We start from the raw sequence: 18,049 nt of genomic DNA, 5'->3' as shown, positions 1-18,049 counted from the left end.
TACAGTACTAAGACCAGGGGAAACAAGATAACACCCAGTGCCATGACAGGCATTACTCAAATAGAGTGCTGTGACAATTGCTACCATTTGCCAACACTGTACAAAGCATTTCATGTGTAAACCTCATTAAATCCTCAGAGCCATCCCAGGATGTAGGTATTATCATTGTTCCCCCCATTTTACAGATGAGGAAAAGAAAGTACAGAAAGGTTAAGTTACTTGCCTGGGGTCACACAGCTATGAAACAACAGAGCCTGGATTCAGATCCAGACAGCCCAACTCCAGAGTCCTTGTGCTTAACCCTCATGCCATACTGTGTCATGGGAACAAAGGGGCAGGAAAGAGCACTTGTGGCTGTAGGAAGGGACGTTTCCTGGGGAAGACAGCATTAGTGTTTGCCTTGAGAGATGGGTCGACTTTCAAGAGGCAGAGATGGGGGCAGGATTGTTTCCCAGCAAGTGGATGGTGGCGGCATTAGTGAAGAGTTGTAAGTTGGAAAACACTCTTGAGGGATGGCATTTGGGCGACTGTAGGGTCTGTGACAAGGAGTCAGATAGTGGTACAGGAAATGGGCCAGGCTAAGGGCAGATTACAGCGTGTCAGGATGCCGGTAAGGATCTGGGCTTTAGTTAACAGCCATTCAGGAGCCACTGAAGGTTTTCGAGTGGCAGAGGCACGGCAGCAAGTTGGGGCATGGTCTGGATGGCGAGATGGCGGTGGGAGACCAGTTAGGCAGTGGTGTTGATAATCCAAGCAAGGGGAACAAAACCAGGCTAGGACAGTGACAGTTGAGATAAAAGAGGAAGTAACAGACGTGAAAGGTTATAGAAGGAACTCAACAGGACTTGCTGTGCGACTGGAACACGGAGAGCAGTGCGCAGGAGTCACGGGAGCATCTCATGTTTTGACACTGGAAGGATAGAGACGCCATTCCCTCCGATAGGGAAGACAGGAACAGGCTTGGCAGAGGAAAGGGGGCAGATAACTTTCCTTTGGGAATGTGAGGAGTCAGCCTCATTATTCTTAAGCCAAACCAGCAGGAAGACTTTCTATTATTTGACGCCCTGCTCAGAGATTCTTCGCGCCGACTGCTTTCAAATTGTGCTGTGACCTTTTTACCTACTGAAATTGTGAACCCGTCTGGGGTGAGAGATTTTAGGAATTCTGTCTTTACTTAAGACTCTTCAGTCCTAGAAGGCTATGATGTGGTGTGATCCCATCAAGAACACAGGAAAGCCAAAGTGAATTTCTTCGTTCAAGGAATTCAAAGCAAGGAGGAGGCAAGGCAAGAACTTCTGTCCAACTTGGGCAAAAGTTAAAACACCCTAGAGTCGAATTTGAAGCCATTAACAGTTCAAGACTTGTTGCTCTGATTCTAAAGAAGTGAATTAACTTCCAGGGAGGGCCTGGCGCTAGACACTGCAGCCAGATAGATTAATCATAGATCCTGCGCTCAGATACCGTGGTTTATTCCCTCATTACCCAAAGTGTGGTCCAGGGACCAGCAACATCAGCACCACCAACTTACTAGAAATCTCAGATGTCACTCCAGACCTATCGAATTAGAATCGTCATTTAATAAGACCTCAGGTGATGTGTATGCATCGAACAGAGGAAGACTAAGGGCTTTGGAATCAGGCGTATCTGGGTTTAAATCTCAGCCACTTACCTACTAGCACTTAACCTCTTGGACCTGCTTCAATCAATCAGGGGCCCTAGACCTTGGTTTCCACCTTAGAGCAACCTGGGGAGCTTTCAAAACCTCCACGGCCTGGCCATAGTGCAGACAAATTACATCAGAATCTCTCCGGGGTAGGATCCCAACATCAGTATTTCAGGGCCTCCCAGTAATTCCAACGTGCAGACAAGGCTGAGAACCACTGATGACTTTGAAGGACAAGGATGCGGCCATTGGAACCAGACGATTTTCATTTGTATCCCACATCCACTATTTCATATAGGAAGGAGGAATGGGGCTTCTTAATCTCTCCCTAGGCGTTAGCTCCTCCACCTGTGAAACGACTTATCAGAAACTCTTTCAAAGAGCTCTGAGCATTGAAGGAGTTGACACATGTCAAGCACTGGGCACAAGGCACAGGGCTCAATGAATATTTGTTATTACTGATGCAAGTCCCAGCTTCCTTTGCAGAAAGAACCTAGGAAGCAACACATAGTCTGAGGTTATCATAAGAACAAATCTGCAGGCCTGCTTGTACTTTCCCCACCAGGGATGACTTCCAATGACTGGGCCCGCAAGGGGTTAACGGGTGTTGCCTTAGCTGTTTTAAAAATTTAAGAATCTATTCTTTTTCTTCTGAAATTGGAGAATAAGGCAACGGTGGCTGGCAAGCTTTTGCAGACGAGTAAGGTTTAGCCAAAATGCTCCCAAATGAGGGGTCAGAACTGGGTGGGGGGCAAGGCGCATCTTCCAATGCTTTGTGTTCTGTCCTAACACTTTGGGCAACAGACTAATGCCTCACTGCAATCTCCCCACTTCGAGTGTCCAGGAGTTGGAAAGGCCTTTATAAAGACTCCATACAACTCTGCTTTCCAGGGCTCTGCAAATGGGAAAGCAAGGCCCAGGGAGCTGAGACTTACGCAGGGTCATACGCAATATAAGGCCACGACCAGAAGGTGTAAAGTGACCCCCAGTCAGATGGAGAGGAAATAGCCTAGTAGTGAAAAAGGAATTGAATGAAAGGGAAAAGAAAGACATAACAGTGCTTTGAACCAAAGAGCTTTATAAATACTTGTGGCTTTAACCTGCCCAGGAGGTAGATAAGCACGTTCCCTTTAGTTTGTCCTCAAATTCAACCTCTCACAAGAGGTTAAGAAACACACCCAAGGCTGGAACTGACACTCAGACCTCCCGACTTCCTGGCTTTGGAGCTGGGAGCTCAGCCTCCAACTCCCTTGTCTATCAGGAAAAACATCTGGGTTATAATGCTTGAGGATGGGCTATCAAGGGGAAGTGGTGGAAGTTTGGTTCTTTAAGGAACTTTGAGCGGGACTGCAGAAGACCACGCCAGGAGCCCCGCCCACGGCCTGAGTCACGAGGCTCGTGTTTCTGTACTTCTCCTACCCTGGATGCTTCCCTTGTGTGACCTTCAGGGAACTCTGTCTGTCAGAGAGGTTGGATGGGAAGAAAGAAAGTTGAGACTTCAAACTGTGTGAACCCACGCGGGCCCCGAGGCGCTGCCGCGGGCAACAAAGCCTTCCCTTCACAGCCATTTGCCTGTGACCCCGCACGGCTCCCCTGCCACACTGGCAAATGCCTACCTGAAGCAAAGAGAAAGGAGCAGGCAGGACCACAAGCACAAAAAGCAAGGGGAAGTCATCTTTAAAGGCCAAAAGGTTATATAAAACATAATAAAATACAACTGTTTCCTTTAAAATTTTTAATGGGCAGGAAACGGTATAGAATAACTGCCAAGTCACATAAATTAATGTTTTTGTTAATGTTTGTGATTCTGGAAAGAGCCCTCTATCGGTTGACGAAACTACAGGAGAGTTTTCATCACCGCTGCCTGGGTGCATGACTGGGTGTGGGCCACGGACCCATCTTCACATGGTCCAGAAAAAGAGGCGGCTGCCATGTCTGGCGGGCTTCAGATCTCCTTCCGTCTCAGGGCTGGGCTCTGGCCTTGCTCTTGAGTCATAGGGATTCTCTGGTAAAGGCCGATCTGTTTTCACTTTGGTGACCTACAGCGGGTAAAAGAGGAGAAGCAGAGCTGAGGGGCAGGTGGAGAAGCTGTGAGCATGAACCCACCTCCTGGGGTCTCCCCTCCGCCCTGGCTGCCTCAGCCACTCCCCATCCATAGAGCCCTAGCAAATCACACTTACCCTGAATAAACATTGAAGAAGGCCTACTTTGTGTCATTCCACATGGAAGAAGTTAGGGATACGGAAGAGAGCACGATTCACACTGTCCTCAGTGAAGGAGACAGCCCGGAAAAGCACCCAGGCCTTCCTAAGCGGGTCACGGTGACCGAGAGACGAATGAGCGCTAGGACAGCAAGGCCTCCTCCGCACGGCCACGCGTCCTCGGCCTGGCTCTGAGGGGGCAACGTTTACTTTCCTCTTGAAGGGTGAGCAGGAGCCAACCAGGAAGATTGGAGAGGAAAAGCCCTTCCAGGAAGCCAACAGTGCACACCGAGACAGGGGCGCGGCCTTGGGGCAGCCGAAGCACGGGCCGCGCACAGAGCGCAGGGAGAGGCGGCCCCTCACCAAGCACGTCCTGTTGTTAGACGTGACGCCAAGCGCATTACTCCAGTTCACTCTCACACTCCTCGGAGGTCAACCTGCAGGTTCACTGGGACCCCCCAGCTAACGGTGGATGGACCTGAAGTGAGATCTGCCTGCTCCAAAGCCCGTGCTCTCACAGAATGCTCGACACTGAGACACGGGAGCCAGGCGATGAACGACACACAAAGATGCTTGAATTTTAACCCAAGGGCAACAGGTGCCACTGGAGCAGGGAAGTAACTTACTCACGTCTGCAGGCCAGGCCGGAAGGAGCAGAAGCTAGACGGGGGCGCTGAGCCAACGGGCCAGGCGAGAGAGGGAGCCAACTGGGGTCCCGGGGAGAGAGGAGGATGGCGTTTTACACCCACTGAAACCCACAGAAGTCTCCATCAGAAACCCAGCAGAAATTGTTCTCATTTTAAAGATGAGGAAACAGGCCCAGAGAGGCAGAAAGACAGAAGGCCACGGTTATCAGTAGTCTTGTTATCTGGTGGCCTCCTAAGCCACTCCACATACTGTGACCAGATCAGTCTTCCCATAAATATATTAGAATTAATTATAAATAAGAATTATAAATAATTCTTATTATAACCTCCCTCTAAGGCATAATTATCTCGAGTTCACGGAAGAGCAGCAGAGATGGCTGGCTTGTCTAAGATCAAGACACAGCAAATGTCAAGAGTTGGAGCTGGAACCCCAGTCTTCTGACTACAAGTCCAGAATAGTTTTTTATTTGCTTTTAAAACAGTTTTCTCATCTCTCTGCTATAATTAGAGATCACTAATGGTTCCTTACTGCTTGACAGAGTATTCCAAATGCCTCCAGCTGGCATCTGAAGCTCCTTTAAGGAATTCAAGATGTCTATGCAATAAATCTAGAAAAAATAAAAGGACCCCTTTAAAGGACAAATTACTGGGGAAAGGACAATAAAGCAACTTCCTCTTCTGCACCACACTCAAAATAGAAAAGGAGCAGAAGCATGTGGTCAAACTAATTACTAGGTAAATGACCTTGGGCACCTGACTTAACCTTCAATTTCCTATCTGTAAAACGGAGCTAGTAGTAGCTCCTAGGGTTATTAGAGTAATATACGTGAAGCACCTGATGTATGGAACAGGTGCTCCATTAGTTATTTTCAATATTAATATTATTAGGACAATGGAATTATGGGTGAGAGAGAGCAATCCTGCCTAGGAGAGCCAGAAACTTCAAAGACAGACCTGACACCTGAGCTGAGACTGGACGAGTGAGTATGAATTCACTGGGGGCAAACAGGAGGGAAGGGCAAGCCAGTGGAACCAGAATGCACAAGTGAATGACGCTAAAATGGAGGCTTTGTGCAGCCAATTATGACCGTTCTTAGAAAGAGACCGAATACTGAACTTAGGTATAACTAAAGCTGAGAATCCTCTTAAGGAAATACACTTTTGAAGAGAGTTCAGATAACAGTACGTTTTCCTTTTATAGGTTTTTAAAAATGTTATTACAAAGAGTCAGGAATAAAAATGCTTTCTTAACAACGTGATTTGTAAATTCTCCTTTCGTGAGACAGATGTGAGAAACGGTAGTTTTCTCTATTCTATGTAAAAGTTCCACCACTTTCCAGCTTAGAATTACCAACTATTGAAAATAATCTGTTCATTTGGAATTAAAATATACACACTACGATATATATAAAATAAATAACCAACAAGGACCTACTGTATAGCACAAGGAACTATACTCAGTATCTTGTAATAACCTATAATGAAGTGAATGTAAAAAATATATATATATGTGTATATATATACACATATATATATCTCTGAATCACTTTACTGTACACCTGAAAGTAACACAACATTGTAAATCAACTATATTTCAATAATTTTTTTTTTTTTTTTTTTTTTGCGGTGCACAGGCCTCTCACTGCTGTGGCCTTTCCCGTTGCGGAGCACAGGCTCCGGACGCGCAGGCTCAGCGGCCATGCCTCACGGGCCCAGCCGCTCTGCGGCATGTGGGATCTTCCCGGACCGGGGCATGAACCCGTGTCCCCTGCATCGGCAGGCGGACTCTCAACCACTGCGCCACCAGGGAAGCCCAATAAAAATTTATTTTAAATAAAAATAAATAAAATAATTTGTTTGGTGGCAAAGAAGATATCCGAAGTAAAGATATGCCAGATACACACACAAAAAAATTGCTTAACCATTCCTCTACTTATGGCAAAAAGCTTAAGAACCAACTATCCACAGATGCCACACACAAAGGGAGGGAACGAACACTAACTGTGGACCTATGTGCCAGGTACTGTGCTGGGGATTCACACAGGCTCCGTAGCTTAATCCTCACAGAAAAACAGGGATTAAGACTGGTCCCATCTTATAAATGGGGTAGGATAGGAAATGTTAAGAAATTTGCTCAAGGACCCACAGCAATTAAGTCAGGGAACTACCATTCAAATCCACTCTCAGTCTCCATTCAAACCAGAGTTCTTCCCGCCATGCCTTGCTACCTATGCTTCCCAGAGGGCATGGAGGGTGACAATGCTTAAGAAGCCAGGGATGGGTCAGATCACAAAGGGCTGTGGCATGTCAGGATATGGAGGGGATGCTTTGTTTTGCAAGCAAATAGGAGTCCCCTTGAAAAGCTGTTTTTTTTTTTTAAAGGAAAGTGATATTTGACTTATTTTCCACACAGATCACGCCTATAGTGGTCCATCCTCCCCTCCCAGAAATGCACGTAGCCCAGTTAAGAACTCCTGTCCAGGAAGTGGGGGACAGTGAGGGGATTCAAAACAATACTCCAGGAGATGCTACAGGAATTGAGGACTGGATAAAGGAAGAAAGAGTGCAAAGTGAAGAAACAAGACATTCAGGTTTCTCCCTCTGAGGGTTCAACAGATGGTGGTGTCACAACTGAGACAGGAAATATGGGAGAAAGAACAGAGAAACAAGCTTTTTAGACTATAGGCATCACTTTTTTTTTTTTTTTTTAATCTCAGGTATGTTCCTGAAAAATGTGGCATAACCTCAAACCTATTTCCCCACAATAAACTCAATGTTTTCAACTGACGGTGCCCCTAACATTTTGTTTATCCTCATCTACTCCCTTCTGTTCTTCAGTTAGCTAATTAATCAAAAACCAATCTGCACATGCTGGGCGAGCTATTTAAAGGAACACTTCTATTAAATAAACTCCCTCTGGACTGTGTATAACCACTCCCTAATGAAGCTGACTGGTCAGTCTGGATTTCTCACATCAGATCTGTACTCACAGAAGACCCATTCCACCCCCTGCCTTTCCCCACCCTTAGCGAGTGAGAGAGAGCGAGCGAGAGAGAGCGAGAGCGAGAGCGAGAGAGAGAGAGAGAGAGAGAGAGGGAGAGAGCAGCAGGAAACTGTGTTACCTTTGACAGCTCCCCCAGGTCGGGTCGCACCCAGCCCAGTTTGTCCAACACACACTCGTCAAACTTCGCCTGCTGTTTGCGACACCGACGAAATAACTGCAAGCCGGAGTAATCGATGCAGGTCCAGTATTCTGTAAAAGGCTCCAAACAGTGCTGCTTTATCTGCCTGGAAAAGAGGGCTTGATTAGGGGCAGCTCTTTGCAAAACGATGAAAAACAAAAAAGTGGGGAAAAATTTGGTGCAGACCTCATACACACAGCCTTGCTTTTTGAAAGGTACGGGAGTACGCTTACCTCACTTACAAGACCCCTTGGAGAGCCTCAGGTTGAGAAACAATACGTAAAAAAAGATTTCTGAGGAATAAGACCTAATTTCTTTGTGTAGCAAAAACAAATGAATAGAAATGTCAAAAGACTGTGGTCTAAGGCGTATATATTTCACTTAGAACTCCTCACTTGGGACCTATTTATTCTTCTTAGATCCAATCTAAAGATTACCCACTTCGCAAATTTAGAAGAGAAGGAGGCGCACTCAGAGATGGGCATGCTGACAGAAGTCAGAGGCGACAGACATTGACAAAGGAGGAGACAGACTATAAAAAGCAAATTCACAAACTAACAAGGATCTTCTGATCCTGGGGTCGATCAGTGTAGAGGCAACCTGCCCCACACGCCTCCAAAGCTCAAAAGATTTCATTCTATTCAGGCACTGAACAAAAACAGAGATTAATCCTTGTCATTAAGAAGAAAGTTAAATTATATTTGCTCTCTGTTAAGAAGCAACATAGCATATAATTCATTTTGTGGTAACCAGAAATGGCTGAAGAAAAACTAACTTTTGTGTATAAAAGGGATAAGCCTCCATTATTTTGCGAAATCCCCCTTCTCTCACCATTCAGCTTTGCTAGTAATCAAATAAATGCAAAGTCAAACGAGAAGAAAATACGGTTATTTTATGTAAAAGCCATATTTGAGGCAGTGGAAGAAGCGTGGAGCACCTCCTTCCCCCGGTGGAATAATAATGAAGTATTTGCTTGTCACACGCCAAGAATCTAGCTACACTCAACACAGGAATCGTATTTAACACGTCTCGGGAAGAACCTCGGAGGTGGCCGAAGGAAATACATAAAGAAAAACTGGCTTTCCATTCCTGCTCGGTTCCCCTCCTGGGAGGCAACCAAGGGGCACCAGTTTCTTATACCTTTGCAGGTATTTTTTTTTGCGGTACATGGGCCTCTCACTGTTGTGACCTCTCCCGTTGCGGAGCACAGGCTCCGGACAGACGCGCAGGCTCAGTGGCCATGGCTCACGGGCCCAGCCTCTACGCGGCATGTGGGATCTTCCCGGACCGGGGCACGAACCCGCGTCCCCTGCATCGGCAGGCGGACTCTCAACCACTGTGCCACCAGGGAAACCCCCTTTGCAGGTATTTTGAGTATAGCCTTGGGGGTGATGGGATGTGTTAAGAGGAAGGAAGAAGGAATGTCAAAGCCTCGGGAGCTTTTCTGGGTTACCTCTAGCCTCAACGACCTGCATTTCTACGGTACACAAAACTGCACCCCCCTAGCCTCGACTTAAGAATCGCGATGGTGGTGAGCAACCGTGTCCAGTTGGAGTTTCGGACTCCTCCAATATGCTGCAGCGGAAGAAAGGCTGCAAACCATCACTCTGGTACTTAGGTCTATGTTCTGGGCTCTGTTACCCTGGCACCCACACTAATAGACAATTACCTACTAGTGCTTACAGCAAGCTAGTTCAGCACCTCAGGAGCTTGTGAAATCCAACCATTTCCCACTTAAACATGCTCCCTCTGAGTCAAAGGAAAAATACTTTGCCAAAGTTCTCTTAGAAAATAAAAAAATTTTAAAGGAACACACATTCCACCTTATTAGCAATCAAATCAATGCAAATTCAAGCAAGAGTAAAACACCACTTTGTACCTATCAAGTATTTAAATAATATGCAATGCTGGAGACGGATACCAGGATACAGGCTGAGGACAGCATAAACTGGCCCAACTTCCAACTGTAATTCAAGAGCCATAAATCATGTTCAAAGCCTTTTAAAGAATAATCTCACTGCTGGGAAATTTATGCCAAGGAATTAATTATAAAATGAAAATGATCTCTACACAAATGTAATCACTGCAGATTTATCCAAAACAATCAATAATGATGTTTAATAACAAAATTATGGCTGGTTTATCTACTGATGGAATATTACACAGCCATGAAAAATGATGATCATGAAGACAGAGCAACTTGAAAGCATGTTTCCAATAGTTTCAAGTGAAAATATGAATTTTCAAATGTACACACACCATGACTTTAAGCACAAAAATATCTCTGCACGTGGACAAAGACAGCAGAAGCAAGAAAGAAGGAAAGCAGCTATTGTGTGAAGCAATTTTTTTTTCCTCTAGCGTCATTGTAAGGTTTTGCCTAGCCAGCAGTCATTCTCTATTCTTCTGGAACATCCTTCAAATTTTCCTTTGGGGAACAACCTCTCCCTATCGCTCGGCAATGTGATTTAGATGAATCTAAGTCTACTCCCCACTTTAGGCCTGACCACTCACAGCATTTTATCTCCTGAAACACAACTGATTCAAAGATATGCACATGAAGTTGACCAGCCAGGCCAATGAGACTCAGTCCAGGGACCACTGCTCATGCTACTGGGTGGCACTCTTTGTCTGGGTCTGCTAAGCAAGGAGCACAGCAGCTTGGAATGGCTGGTGGCCATTGCTGCTAAAGCAAGGAGAGGGTCTCTTTGAAAATGAATTTGACAGAGAAAGCAGGACTAAGAAACTGGGGGTGGGGGATAAGAGGTGAAGCCAAAAGATACCAAGTAGGTGTGAAATTATTTAAGCCCTTGAATCCAGTCCTGCCAGTCCTATTTCTGGACTTTACAGTGACATGAGCCAATTCCCTCTGAGTTGAGTTTCTGTCCTTTTTAATAGAGTTCTGACTAATACGGTTAAAACATTTTTCCACAATTATAATTTGGATTTTTTTTACTTATATCAAGTACAGTGGCCTACCTCAACACTTGACTCTGAACACCTTTCCTTTCCATCATAACTGTGTGTTCTGTAGTAATGATAATGATAACAATCTAGTAAATGCCTATAAGCAAGCCCTGTGCTAAGAAGTTTTTATGTGCCTTTTCAAATTTCTCACAACAATCTTATGATAGGTATTACTCTACAATTTGGAAGTTGGGGTTCATGGAGATTAAAGAACTTGCCACTATTTACAATAGCCAAGACATGGAAGTGACCTAAATGTCCACTGACAGAGGAATGAATAAAGAAGATGTGGTCTACACACACACACACACACACACACACACACACACACACAGTGGAATAGTACTCAGCCATAAAAAAGAATAAACTAATGCCATTTGCAGCTACATGGATGGACCTAGAGATTATCATACTGAGTAAGTCAGGAAGAGAAAGACAAATACCATAGGATATCACTTATATGTAGAATCTAAAATATGACACAAATGAGCTTATCTACAAAACAGAAACAGACTCACAGATATAGAGAACCAACTTATAGTTGCCAAGCGGGATGGGGGAGGGAAAGATTGGGAGTTTGGGATTAGCAGATGCAAACTATTATATATAGAATGTATAAACAACAAGGTCCTACTGTATAGCACAGGGAACTATATTTAGTATCATGTGATAAACCATAATGGAAAAGAATATGAAAAAGAATATATATGTGAATAACTGAATCACTTTGCTGTACAGCAGAAATTAACACATTGTAATTTCATTTATTTATTTATTTATTTAGGCCACAGGGCATGTGGGATCTTAGCTTCCCGACCAGGGATGGAACTCATGCCCCCTGCATTGGAAGCATGGAGTCTTAACCCCTGGACCGCCAGGGAAGTCCCAACACAACACTGTATATCAACTATACTTTAAAAAAAAAAAAAAGTGCCAAGTAATAAAGAACAAAAAGAACTCTCCTTTATTCTGTGCTCTACTTTGGTCTATGTGACTGCAAAGCCTTCCATTCCCTACTAAAATTAGTAAACTTACCCTTCCATTTAATTAGCTGGATGTTCACGGAGATACGTATACCTTGATGTTGCAACCAGTGGGCACTGACGTGAAAAGATCTTACCTAAAGAAGTCCAGGGCACACTGGTTGACAAGCTTGCTTTCCTCTAAACACCGCCTCGGGTCCTTCTCTTCCCACCGGCAGAGCATGAACTCCTTGTTGGGCTTATCGCACTGAGCTCCATAGTGATGGGCCGCAGCTTTCAGCACAGAAGAACTGACTTTCACCTGGGGAGAGGAACAGAGGAGAAGGACCAGATTTGTACCAGGACACCACTTCTTTAACCTCACCTCATGCTGGTCAAGATAGAGGGAACATGAAGGTAGCCCCGTTCTGACTTTGCCAAGAACACTAAAGACAGGGGACTCTGTAATAATCCCTTATGATGTATGGTGCTTCAGAGATCACAGAGCTCTTTCACATGTATGATTTTCCACACCTTTGTAATAATCTCATCAGGCTGATATTACCATCCTCATCCCCATTTTAGACATAAGGAAATGGCAGCCCGAATGGAATCCTTAGATCTTTATGAGAGAGAAAGTGGAGCTCTGAAGGAAGATGGAGGCTTCTGGGATGTACGGGGAGGAACCAACCCTGAGGAGCACTGACGAGTCTCCTCTCCAGGAATAGAAGTAACAGTGGAGGATATATAAGATTCCCAGAAGATGACAGACTCACAGAAGATTAGAGACTGGAAGGGATGAGTAAGAGCATCTAGCTTAGCAAGTTATTATTAATAATAAAGAACCAAATCTGTGAACTTTTTAAAATTATAGAGTATATCCAAGGCAGCCATCCCTACGACAGTGTCAGTCTCACTCACTTGCACCCCAGCACATTTTCTTGAGAAGCACAGTGTAGCTACAGCCAGCTCACGGTACAGTCCAGAGCCTGTCTAGCAGCTGCTGCAGCAGGGGTCCTGCTAGCCTCTTTTCTGTACCACCTCTTCCTGTGCTGATACCACAATGTTTGAATTACTGTTCGTTGTCTGGGAAGACCATCCTCCTCACTATTCATCCTTTTCAAAACCGTTCTGGCTGTTCTTACAGATGAACACCCTTCCTCCAATAATCCTATTGGAATTGTACTAAGTCTAGTTATATAACAAATTAGAAAGGAAAGGGCACTGTTACACTATTGGGTCTCTGCTCACATTTTATCTCAGCCGTTCCCTAATCATCTTAGATAAGCTAGCACCAGTGGTCACTCCATCTGTGACCACTGGAACGTAAGCTCCAAGAGGGTGGGCATTTTGGGTTTTTTTGTTTGTTTTTTTTTTCGGTACGCGGGTCTCTCACTGTTGTGGCCTCTCCCGTTGTGGAGCACAGGCTCCGGACGCGCAGACTCAGCGGCCATGGCTCACGGGCCCAGCCGCTCCGCGGCACGTGGGATCCTCCCGGACCGGGGCATGAACCCGTGTCCCCTGCATCGGCAGGCGGACTCTCAACCACTGCGCCACCAGGGAAGCCCTGGCATTTTGTTTTTAACAGAGGTCGACTACTGTAAAGATGTCCGTTCTCCCTAAGTTAAACTAATTAAGGTGGTGTTTACCATGGTCCACCAAGCACCCAAAACGGCGTCCCAGCACAAGGAGCTGTCAAGCACTCACTCTGTGCCAGCAGCAGGGGAGGTAACAGTTACAAGAGAGTTAAGAATACATGAATGATGCCTTCTCATCCAGAACACAGTACGTCTCTCCATTTATTTAGCTCATTCTCACTTTCTTTGGTCAAAATTACAGTTTCCTTCATACAGGAAACTTGCATATTTCTTGTTTATTCCTCAGCATTCTCACATTTTGGGTACTATCTAAATGGGACATTTTTCCCTTAGATTTTCAAGTTGGTTACTGCTTGTTTTTACACTGTATCTTCTCTGTAACCACAGTCTACTGAACTCTTGTCAGTTCTAATAGGAAACTCAAGAGGATTAAGAGAAAAGCTTCCATTTACAAATAAAAACTGCTTCCCTTCCTCTCTGACACTTATATCTTTTTTTCCTTCTTCTTCTCTTTCCCTATGTTAATGCTCTGACCAAAACTTCCCAGGATGATACAGACAAACAGCAATGGCAGTAGGCGTCCTTGCCTTGTTCTAAACTTTAAAGTAGTTTGGTATGATATTGGCTGTTGGTGTCTGGGATATACTTGTTGGACGTTCCTCATCAGGGAAGTTTCTTTCTAACCATAAATGGCTTTGTTGCACTGTTGTTTCCTCCACCAGGAAAGACTGAAATTTTCAGGTTTCTTTTTCATTAATCTATAAATGTAATGTAGAGTATTAACAGATTTTCTAAAACTGACCCATTGTACCTAGAATAAAATCTAGTTTGTCCTAGTGCATTATGCCTTAAGATACCCCTGGATTTGATCTGCAAATATGTATTAAGAACTTTTACATGAGAATAATTTTATAATTATTATTTTTATAACAATAAAAATTTTATAATTTCATTTTTCAGGAATTTCACACAGCTTAGGTTAAATTATTAATATTTTTAATAAGATAAAAGGCAAGGAAAGATGAAGAGATAATTCATCTACACACTATAGGAAGAGAAGAATAAAGTTATGACTATGACTACTAATATTACAACTGTTCTAATTATCAAAGCAAAGGTAAATTTAGGATGTAAGTGAAATTTGCCATGACAATTCTAATATGCTCATTTAAAAATCTGTAAAATTTTGTATTCGAGTTTTTGATAATAGCTTACTTACGTTAATTGAGTGGTACACGTTTGCTTGCTATATTACCTGTAAAGAGCTGGGAGACTGAAAAATCAAGACGCAAACTTTTTTTAAAGCTTAATATATTTAAAAAATTAAGTTAGCTGCATTTATTTCCTTGTCAAATGTCTTAAAACATCTTTAAATGGCTGATTTAATTACTCCGATGCCTTCACAGCTATCACGCCCCCAAAAGCCTATGGCTTTCTTTGCTTTACTTCCCCACAAGTGTAGAGGTCTTATCCCAGTCTAGGTTATGCCCATGTTGTTGAGCACATAAAACACGCCCTGTCACAGGGAAATCAAGGCTGAGAACCACTCACTGAATTTATTTCCTAAGGAAAAGGAGCAATGTGCTCGAGATGGCGCAGCAAGTCAGTGGCAAGTGCAGAACTAGCACCAGAAAGTGTGACCTCCAATCAGGCCTCTCCCCATTGCATCACTGAGGAGGCAAAGAACTTCAGATGTCACCACCACCCCTCACCTGCTTCTTCACTAATACTGACAAGTTCCAACAGAAGCCACAGCCTTTCACAGCTGCTTACTGTGAATACCCTCTCAGATTCATTCAGCTCCCTTTGTCTCAAAGAACACAGAATTTCAATGCCCTTCCTCATCTGTCCTCATAATAGCCTCACTGCACAGCAGGTTTAGATGGTCTGCAGGTGCGGAAACAGAGGCAGAAAAAGTCCCACAATCTATGAGCAGTCTTCTAGTCCTGTTCTCTCTTCCTTAAACCAGATCTGCACCTTTTTTTTTTTGTAGTACTTAATTTATACTAGGTTTTGTATTTTGCTTAATTTATGTAAAATGGGGGATGATAGTACTTAGTTGATAGAACTGTTGTCAGGGTTAACACACATTAAAGATATGAAGAACAGTGCCTAGCACATAGAAGCACATCATAAATACTGGCCATTATTTTTACTCAAAATCGTTAATGTGTACAAGGATTTTCCTGCCCAAAGCTTCTGACTATTTTTCCATAGGCATGTGTCATATAACTCGAAGGTCAATGAGGTCCAAAATGGGTTTAACTTGCTTCTCAAACCCACTCCTTCTAGCTTCCCCAGTTCTGTCAAGTTGCAAATCTGACACCGATTCCTCAACCTTTGCTGCCTCTGATATCTAAGTCATTGCTAAGTCGGATCAATTCTAGATAAATGCATTCTTTCCTCTCTGTAAGCACAGTCACCAATCATGCTGGGGTCAATAATATCTTCCTCAGTTATTGGTTTCCTGTTTTTCTTATTCCTCTCTTCCAACCATTCTTCACAGAGCTGCTGCCCTAAAAGACAATTCTTATTTTACTCTGTTATTAAAACAAATTAGCAACAAAACCCTTGAAGGATTCAGGCTTAACCGCAGAATAAGGCCTAAGTTTCTACTTAAGTATTCAAACCCTTCGGATCCCAACTATCCTTCCGGCCTTCTCACCCACCAGACTTTAAAAAGGTGCTGGCTGTCCTCTAGAACACTGAACTCACTTTCCTGGAACCCATTTTTGGCCTCACCTGCTTACCTCTGCTCAGATCCTGCTTTGTTTAGAAAGTTCTTCTCTCCATCTCTGCCTGTAAATGCCATTCTTCAAATGACATTTAGCCAAGTCTTACATTATACCCAAGAAGTGCTTTCTCTGTTCCCTTCATAGCCTCAGAGAACTTACAAATAAAATAACTGTGTCTGCAAATGGGAAAAGTGACTCATCGAGGTAAACGAATAGTTAGGCCTAGAATTTAGATACAACTTCAAATCCTACCCTCTTTTCTTAAACCATGTCTGCCCCTCTTCTGTAGCATTTAATCATACTTGGTTTTGTATTTTAGCTATTTATGTAATTATCTGTTCCTCAATTCAACTGTGTGAACTCTAAAGGCAAGTTTATTCCAGAAATGGAACACGTGCAAGAAGCAGAACCTCAGATGACTGCTGAACCAAATTAAAGCGCCAGTGAAAAACACAGCAGCTCAAAGTCTTAACCCAGCTTCAGAGTCGGGCAAGAAACAAACTGTCTGTTGGCAGTACCCACACGTCCCCACCCCCAACTTTTGGTACATGTCACTTTATTATAATAATTAAAATAATATAATAATAGTTGCCATTCTCACAGGCATATAAGATGAAGTGAAATAATGCAGGTAAAACACTTAACACAGGGCCTGGGATATAATTTTTGGCATGTAATTTTTCATCTTCCCCTCCCTCTCCTCCAGTGTAGCCGCATTATCCAGTCCTGTCCTGGAACTTTTTTTGCCTTAAAATCTTCCACCTCTCCCCACCACCTCACTTACAGGATGAAGTCCAAACTGCTCAGTCTGGCCTTGTGAAAGTCGCTTCCAGCCCTGCCTCAGCCCAAGGTACCTCTCCCGGCTCAGCAACTGTTGCTTTCCACCAACAAAAGAGTCATGTCAAAAAGCAAAACACAACATACAAAAGGTTCTGCTAAGCCTTCTCGCTCTTTTGAGCTTTTGCCCATGATATGGTAGTTTAAAAGCATGGGTTTTAAAATCAGACCTGGGTTCACATGCCAGCTTTACCATGTGACCTTGGGCAAATCACTTCTCTCAGGACCTGTTTCCTTATCTGTAACATGGAGAGATCGATTATACCCTTCCTTACAGTGTTGCTGGAAGGACCCTATGAATTAATGTCTGTAATTAGCAACCTGCCTGACATCTAGAAAAGGCCTGATCATGTCTGCTGTAATTAGTATTATCGGTCTTCACTTCTCATAGCACTAACTACACTGTACTGTAATTGCCTCTTTATGTTTCTGTCTCCCTATTAGATTATAAACTCTATGAGGACAGGGACTATCTCATTTTCCAGTGTATGGGTAATTATTCAAATGAGAGCTCTTGAATAAATGAATGCTTTAAATGTCCTATTACCAAACACTTTCCCAGGCTGTTAGCAAATTCACTCTCCAATATCATCTCCTTTTTCTGCGGCTTCCTAGCTCCACTCCAATGCACTCTGCACCGACGATGCTACTTTAAGGTGACTCTCTCTCCCTCGACTGGAGCACCCGGGGTTGCACACTCACTTCGCAAGGAGGTTTGAGTATTAAGTGACATGAAATAAGTAAAGTGACCCTGGTTGGTGCTTAATAAAAAGTACTATTATTCACGTAAAGGAGACGCAGGTTGCTGCGGGGAAGGGGAGGAGAGTTCTCGAGCTACTTAGGGATGGGTCTCCCCGAGCTGACCAGGAGGCCTCCGAGGGTCAACTTGTGTAAGTGTTGGGGGCATGGGGTGGGGATGGGGGATCCGGGGCCCAGGGTCCGCGGAGTGCAAGCAGGGCTGGGCCCAGGCCCGGGAAGCTGTAGCCCTGTGCCCCGCTTGCCTATCCTCCGGACGAGCCTCACCTCCTGCACTTTCAGGTCCTCCAGAGTGGGCAGCTCCACTATCCCGGGCATGACGGCGGTAGCCCCGACCCCGAGGAGGTGCCCGCTGCCGCGTCGCCCACGTCTCCTTGAACTCCCCTTCCGACTGCCGTGGGCCACGTACCGTCTGCGCATGCGCAGCGGCGGCACGCAGGCGCACTGCTCTGCCCAACAGCGAGCGACAGAGCATGCGCAGAGCCAGGAAATTCCGCGGAC

General features: G+C 44.4%; 1 protein-coding gene across 1 annotated transcript; it reads right to left on the bottom strand.

The window, feature by feature from the left end:
• Window positions 1-3,383: 3,383 nt before the first annotated feature.
• NDUFA8 (NADH:ubiquinone oxidoreductase subunit A8) lies at window positions 3,384-17,972 on the bottom strand. The gene is made up of 4 exons (XM_067743397.1): window positions 17,816-17,972; window positions 11,781-11,944; window positions 7,634-7,799; window positions 3,384-3,702 (listed from the first exon to the last, which is right to left on the bottom strand). Exons 1-4 carry the CDS (start codon window positions 17,966-17,968, stop codon window positions 3,565-3,567), a joined length of 621 nt encoding a protein of 206 aa, XP_067599498.1. The 5' UTR covers window positions 17,969-17,972; the 3' UTR covers window positions 3,384-3,564.
• Window positions 17,973-18,049: the final 77 nt, after the last annotated feature.

The sequence above is a fragment of the Pseudorca crassidens genome, chromosome 7, assembly GCF_039906515.1.
Source record: "Pseudorca crassidens isolate mPseCra1 chromosome 7, mPseCra1.hap1, whole genome shotgun sequence".
Classification (NCBI taxonomy): domain Eukaryota; kingdom Metazoa; phylum Chordata; class Mammalia; order Artiodactyla; family Delphinidae; genus Pseudorca; species Pseudorca crassidens.
This window is presented reverse-complemented; position numbering and strand designations above follow the sequence as displayed.